Source organism: Protopterus annectens, chromosome 12.part0, assembly GCF_019279795.1.
Source record: "Protopterus annectens isolate FY-2018-M chromosome 12.part0, PAN1.0, whole genome shotgun sequence".
Classification (NCBI taxonomy): Eukaryota; Metazoa; Chordata; order Ceratodontiformes; family Protopteridae; genus Protopterus; species Protopterus annectens.
In genome coordinates, this window is record NC_056746.1 from 169,613,959 (window position 1) to 169,622,037 (window position 8,079).

Here is an 8,079-nt window from a genome sequence, read left to right on the forward strand (position 1 = left end):
AAGGCAGTATCTTGTAGGCACATGTGCACATTTTTTGAAAGCTCACCTTTCTTTGAATAAAGATATCAAAAATACCAAACTAATCAAAAAACTACCAGAAATCATCTAAGCAAGTTATGAACAAGTTTTCAGCAACTTTGAGAATAAGCAAATGATTGCTGTCAATCTAAGACGTAGCAATATAAAAGAAACCAAAGCTTGTGAGGTGGGAGACTGGCTGGCAGGAACAGCAAAACTGCTTAAAAATAGCTAAAATGTGACAAGTTTATCCTGTATTAGTGATTTAGAAGGATAAAGTCTTGACTTTGGCCCAGCTAACCTCGAGTTCCATTAGGGTCTCTCTGACACTTGACAGGCGGATTGACTTGCCTATCTCTGAAACACATTCCCAGAGGCACATGGTTTCATTTCCCTGGTGGAGACTGGGAGAACATCTGTGTGATGCTTCGTGGATGTGTAGGGGGCATCATGCTGATGCCAGCCCCTTGTGGAAGTGAGGGGTTGTGCAGTACTGACACCCATTACGTGCTCCACCCGTGGGTTGTTGCTGAGGTGAGAGCAAGTGGAATAAGGTTTAAAGGAAAAAAACACTCATGGTCACTGCTTTAATGCTGGCCCCTCCCTCTCAGCTGTCATCCTTGCTGGTAGTGGGTACAAGTGGTGTGATTGGCATAGAGGAGGAGGCTGATCAGCAGGCAGTAGGGGCAAAGTAGAGCAGAAAAGAAGTGGAACAGTTTCACCTTGGGTCATTGCTGGGAAGGAAAAACAGATACCAACAATTCAAAATATGTAGGAGTTATTCAAAAACAGAACTTAAATGAGCTCTATGAAAATTAATGTAGGTTAGAAGCATTTCTCCAATGCTAAATGACAAAAAGGTATGAAGAGGAAGCTAGATTGCAGACTGTTGTAGGTAAAAGAGGAGAGGCTTAAAGCCTAGGAAAGTTTTAGATACCAAGATGACTGAAAGCTTGTGTCTGTAGTCCTCCTCTTGGCAAGGATTGGCCTCCTCATACCAGATCCAAAGCCATCAGGAAATGCCCTCAATTATGTTCTTTTTTAAATAGAAATTAGGCTGTAAAGTTTGTAAGGTTATTTTATCCATAAAGATAATGGATTCCATTAATTTTTTTTTTTTTAATACAAGAAAAGAATAAACCTGATCACTCTGATGTAGCGGAATAAAGCCCTAAATATGGCCTGGTTGACCTGGGTTCAATTAGTGGCTCTGTTAACTGACTGTAGCTGCAGGAAGTGGTGAGAATGCTTGCCCCTAGTGGAAGGGTGTTTGTCATGATGCTCCTTCGTATAGGGTGTGGTTCAGTGAGGGAGTTTCCATTGAATAGAGTGTGGGAGGAGGGGAAGGGAGTGGGTAGGGCATATAACCCCCCCCCCCCCAAAGATAGAAACAGAGACAGACTTGCCCCATGACGCCCTTAGGATCCACAGGTATTCCAAGCAATGTCAGAAGAAGTCGGGGGGGGGGGTCATGCTGGTAGATCTAGTTTTGACATGGGTCACGGTGTACTGGGGGCCGGGCCAGTGTAATGATGTCCCAATGGAGAATGAAAAAAAAAAATACACCTTTATGTTCTGTGCTTGGAGCTCAGTCAGTAATGGGTTGGTTCTTAAGCATCTTTCAGAAATATATCTACATACCCCCAGGTAAAAACATTCCCATACTGGAGCAGTTTCTTTCTTGGAGTTCTATATCCATTCCATATTAAACCATCATCCTTGGGGATATGAATATTGACTGGAACATTGTTAATATTGCATCCCCTAGCTACTCTATAAACCTTTATGGCTTTACCCAGCTGATCACCTCACCCACACACCAGCAAAAAAATTCCCAGAATGACTCTGTTATCTACTGGATATTAGTATCCAACTCCCCAGTGCCAGGAACGGCCCTAGGTCAACTGGTGCCCTAGGCAAAAGGGCTCCACTGTGCCCCCCACCACACTACCTGGTGCCCCCATCCTGGTCTACCCACACCAAATAAATACCGGAAAAGTGCCCCTGCTAGACCGGCGCCCTAGGCGACCGCCTAGTTGGCCTATGCCTAAGGCCAGCTATGCCCAGTGCTGTCATAACCCTTCCACCCTACCTAACTCCCTTAGTGACTCCTCCTTACCTCGGTAGTCAGACACTCTTCCAATCTTAACAAGAGCCACCAATACAAAAAGTCTTGTAACCTTAAAAACTACAACCCTGTCACCCTAAGTAAATTACTGACCACTGTAAACTGGTCGTTCCTACACACACACTACCCCTTAGAGGCTGTCGAAAGCTTCAACAATTTATTCCTAGAAACCCTTAACAGCCTGCCTCCCAGTAGAAAAAATAGGCTAAAATGTAATTATGCACCATGGCTAAACCAGGCAACTAGATCACTTATGAACAAGACAGGCAGTGCCTGGAGAGCATGGAAAAAAAATAACTCCACTTTCCACCTCAACATATATAAACAGCTTTGCAACCAAACAAACTACTATCTCCATGGAACCCCTGCTCACCAAACCCCTTCCCTAATAAACCTTTTAATGAAACTGCAAGCCTACTTAACTTTTTCATTGAAACAATAGAAAACCATGCGAAACCAGACACTCTTGATATAAAGACTCCACTTTCCACCTCATGTCTTCCATCGTTCTCCCTAGCACCCGTAGCAACTTCCTTCATCAGATCACTTCTTAACAAATTCAAACCCTGTTCCCCATCAGCCGACAAACTCCCCCCATTATTTTTCAAACATGCAGCCAAATCCGTAGCATACCATGTATCTATACTTATGAATAGAGCCATCCAAGAAAATACAGTACCAGATATCTGGAAGAAAAATTCTTCATAATACCCCTTCACAAGGGCGGACATTCTACAGAACCCTCAAATTACTGGCCTGTTGCCATATTTATCCCCCTTATCCAAGATACTGGAAAAATGTATACCTAGACAAATACTAAACTACCTCTTACAGGCAAACCTAATTACACCCACACAGCATGGTTTCCGACCCTTGCACAGTACTACCGCTCCCCTCCTATCTTTCACACACAATATTGCCCAAGCGAGAGAGAATAAACCCGTATCAGCTCTATTCCTTGACCTGTCCAAAGCATTTGATATAGTTTCCCATCCCATCCTCCAAAACAAACTTTCCAACCTGCAACTCTACCTCCTGGTTTAACAGATACCTCTCAAACAGATATCAGTCAGATGGCAAGCATCCTTCTCCCCTTTCCATCTTGTTAAGACTGGGGTTCTCCAGGGTTCTATCCTGGGCCCCCTACTTTTTAATATATTTACAAATAACCTTCATATCTCCTGCCCCCACTCTGCCTTAATACAGTATGCAGATGATTCCACAATTAACACCTCCAAAAATATACAAAATATCCACACTGTCACTCAACAATCTCTGCACCTAGTAGAACAATGGCTAACTGAAAACCTGCTTCTCAACCCCAAAAAGACCAAGCTTCTTTTCCTTCCAAAAAACCTCAATCCAACTAAAGACAACTTCACCACCTCATCCTTAGATAATACAATTATCACCACCAACTCAAACACCAAATTGCTTGTTGTTACTATAGACAGCCAATTAAAATTTGACCTACATATCTTAAACTGTATCACAAATTCCAATCAAAAACTAGGTGGTCTATACCGCAACAACAAATATATTCCTAACAAATCTAGACCTATATTGGCTCAGACATTTATTCCACCATCCCTGCTGTATGCTCCCATACTTACTAATCTCCAAAATGATCTCTTAAGCAAACTAGAAACCACCTGTAACAAGATAGCAAGATTTGCAGCCAGTAATAGCTACAAATCCCATCACTGTATATCCCTGAAAAGATTAAGATGGCCTGAGCGCTGCCACATGCTTCAAATATCACAACTACATGTTGCACACAGCATCCCAAATAGTCCCAACTCCTGCCCTTAACATCCATAATTACACCCTACACGCCTAGTCGTGTCCTCAGAAGCACACAACAAAATCTTCTGCAGGTGACCAAGCCAAACAAAAATGTTGGAGAAGTACTTTACAGTCATTCAATTGCATACTCATGGAACAAACTTCCATTGCCCCTTCACTCCACTACCAAAAGTTGCGAATTCAAAAAGCAAATAAAATTCATTTCCAACATGCATGGATATGCACTTGTCAGGAAATTACCTAATGAATTTTTCTTCTCTCAATTAACGTATCTGCCTGGTATTTACCTAAACTGCCTACATATATTACTCTCTCTGCAGTTAGTACCTATGCTATTAAATGCATCTTTGATGTACTATGTCATGATGTTACTCTGAATTTATTTTAGGTATTGCTACAATCCTTGTAAATAACTTAATGATAACCAAATTTCTCAAACATATTGTCACTGCATTCTCAAAATACTGTACTTTTGCCTTGCATATATTGTATATTTTTTCTGTTTTTGTACGGTTTAAGTATCTTACAACTTGAATTGTTAGGTTTTTCTTATTTTTAATTACTTTCCTGGAGCTTTTCTCCTCTGGCCTCCACTGAAAAAGAGCTCTGTGGGCCCGTTCAGACTATCCCAGTTAACAAATGTAAAAATAAAATAAATATATCCTTAAGTAATATTTATGCAGCAGTTACGTAACTATGTGGGTTTCACTAAGCACTTTCACGGTATACTAAGATGGCTGTGATCTCTAAATCTTGGTTCCCCTTCAGTGCAGCAGTTATCTGGGGCATGTTCTCATATAGGTGCCCCCCTGGAAAGACTAGCTTTGTGTTGTATGTCTTATTGTTAACAAAGATGGAACTCCTCATACCACTTGTGAAAGTTGTGATCTTCTAATGTAAAACCTGGATGAGCAAGTTTATTCTTGACAATGTGCCCAGCCTCATTCTCCCTGCCTCATTGCAGACATAATCGACAGTTCTAGAGAATTCTTGGTGGTAATGCATTTTGTTTCTGATCCACCTTAAAGTATCATAACACTGACCTGAAGAGAAATTATCCAAAGCATGATGGGTAAATTGTGGTGCTTGTAGTCTGGGAGAGTTTCAGATGCAGAGCTGACAGACAGCCTGGGGATTTACACCTACTGTTGACAAAGGTAGACGTGCTTACCTAGATCTGTGGTAGATGTAGAACTTTCATTTATGCAAGTATTTCACACAGTTGTACTTTTTAATACTTGCATAATTTCAGGCTCACCTTGAAAACCAGGTATGTGCGACTTGTATGAATAAGTTTTGTGACCAGTCCTGCTAATTACATTATTGTTACATTATACTGTGTCATTGTCTTTGCTGCTGCTGATTGTTGAGGTAATTATGATTGGTGGTAGTGTCTCCAGAGATGCCTGGGGGCATTGGACATTCCAGGTAATTGACAGCTGGGATTTAAGTCCCACTGAAAAATGTTCTTTATCGAATGATCATGAACATGTTAAAATTTGCTAAGGTACTTCTCCCCAAGTACCATTTAGAACAAAAATGTAAAAAAAAAAATACCACAGTATAATGGTTATAAAATGCCAAAATAAAAATTGAAAACACTTTATAGTAATCTAACTTAAAAAAGATGGATTTTAAGGGCCACTGGCAATGTAAAAACCAGGACAGAGAAAGAAATGTGTTTAGCGTTAAAAATCCATAAGCTGACTGATGTTATATAATGTGAAATGTAGTGGTGATCATCTCATTATATGGGAAAGTTTGTAAGGTCATATGTGAATTACTTTACTGACTTGTGACTGTCGTATAGGCAAACAAGTTAGTTGGGTGTTCCAGTACACAAATTTTGGCAAAACTCAAAAGGAATGAAAGGTGGGCATTGAAATTTAAAAAGCTGTGGGGTTTGTTTGTTAAAACAGATAAGAAAGCAAATTTATGATTTAGATCCATACTGTCCTTGGAGACATTTTTGGAGGGTTGATTTTGATGAAGAACCAAAAAAGGGAGGGGAAATGAGTTTCAGCTGGAATGAGGATCTTTTTTTTTTGCCAAGACTTGGGGAAAATTTTATCTTCACAGATGGGTAGCACTGAAGATGGCATTAGCTGAAGTAGTTATGGACTTGAAGTTATCTGTGGATCCTGAGCTGCCTGGAACAGATTAGAGAGAGAGAGGATGGGATGATGGCATGGGAGGCTCAGACAGGATACTTGCATGGGTCAGTGCAGCTGGTGTGATCATAATGGGGTTAGTCAGCCCTTTTGACAGATGAAAATGCCCTGTACATAGTGAGGTTGCTGAACTGTGGAGCGAAGACATTTTCACTTACTCCAAAGGTTGCACAGTCTCTGATTTTGTATATTTAGTGATGCAGAACATAGGAGTTGCAGGGGCACTGTCGCTCCCTAAAAACATTTTTTTTTGTAATTAGTCAACATTGCACATTGCTAACTTTAGTTTTTTTTTCTTTTTATGTTTGTTATAATTCTTTTAGCTTAATTATTGTAGATCCTGGGCAGGCAGCATGAGTGTAATAACTCCATAGACCACAAACCTACAGTCACCGTTCATAAATGTTTCTGTTGAAGTATGAGAAAAGCACAAAAAAAGAAAACGCTTTATTCATACCCCGTGATACCAAGTTTTTCCAGTTAGCCCCTTCATTTGCTTTAATGATTTATATACAAACATGTTTTCTGTGTTGCATTAATATGTGTAACATTCTGCTTAAAGTATTTTATTCTTTCTACTATCTAGGGTCAGATTTCTGCCACAGAATACTACAGAAGCTGCAGAGATCTCCTTGGAGAAAGCTTTCGGAAACTGTTCAATGAGCTTTTAGTACTGTTGCCAGATGTTGCAAAGCAGCAAGAACTACTTTCTGCTCACAACGATTTCCGAATCACAGAAAAACAAAAATCTAACAAGTCAAAAAAGAAAAAGAAGAATGTTTGGCAAACTGATTCAGATTCTGAACTAGGCTGTCAGATTTGTGTCATCTGCAAGCAAGTGCTGACAACAAATGATTTTATTAGCCATGAAGCATTGCACAATGAAGATGATGAATTCCCTTCATTGCAGTCAATAAGTCGAATAATCAGTTAGTGTACTCCATATTCACTAGGAAGCTGTGAATTGTATACACTTTCCTAGCTCGTTAACAGAATAAGGTAGTCTGCTGAGCAGCATTTAGCAAAGCATTTGCGCAAGAACAATATGCCTCTCTGGGAAATGAAATTAATTTTAATAATGACAGTTTACTTTGACTGAAGCCCAAGAAAGTAAATATGATAACTTTATACTTCAGAATACTGGTCATATGAAAAATGACTTGAGACACTGAAAAAAAAACTACATTTTCTTTAATAAATGTAACATATTTGATAAAACCCTTAGCTGTGCCTCTAATTATGCAAAGGTGCTGCTACTCCTTCAGGTCATTTGGTTGTATACACCACTGAATTGAAATATCGATTGAAGGATTCCCCTGTTTGTTGTAGAAATGTCCCTCATTTATAAGAGGGTATTTATACATATTTTGCATTAACACATGTAGAAAGTGTTCACGAAAAATGTACTGTTGTATAAAACATTGCTGAATGTGTAATACTATATTTAAGTTCAGCTGTGCTGCTTTTGTTACGGCGCAAGATATTGACTGATAAACTATACTGTATTAATTTTTGACTTAAGGTTGCATCATTGGACATGTAACATAGTAGTTGGTGCAGCTGGAGAGAGAGCATGAGCTTGGGTAATGTTTTCAGATCTCCAGTTTTATATCTCAATGTTTATACCGTACACAGAATCAAGTTGTTTGTTTTTGTTCCCCTTTTCGACTATGGAATTTAAGATTTCATAGTCTGTTTACACTGCAGCTTTAGTCTACATTAGTTGAGCGTTCTTGCAGTGATATTCTTGTTTTGTTGTAGAATAAGATGCAACAACGATGATTTATATTTAAAGGTCACTGACTGTATTGTACATTTATTTCCCAGTTTGTGTCACTTGTACTACATATACCTCACTGCCTCAAATTATAAGTTATCCTTTCTGATATGTTGAAGCACAGCTTTTGGATCATCTGCCATGTAAATAAATTAATGGTTGCAGTCCCTTTGGCCTTG

At 39.5% G+C, this 8,079-nt stretch overlaps 1 protein-coding gene across 1 annotated transcript in view; it reads left to right on the forward strand.

Moving 5' to 3' along the window:
* Nucleotides 1–8,069, forward strand: part of ZNF598 (zinc finger protein 598, E3 ubiquitin ligase) — an 824,015-nt gene extending 815,946 nt beyond the window's left edge. Inside the window, exon 11 of the mRNA XM_044088900.1 lies at nt 6,710–8,069. Coding sequence (XP_043944835.1) covers nt 6,710–7,057 — 348 coding nt within the window. The 3' untranslated portion in view covers nt 7,058–8,069. The remainder of the gene's footprint in view (nt 1–6,709) is intronic.
* Nucleotides 8,070–8,079: the final 10 nt, after the last annotated feature.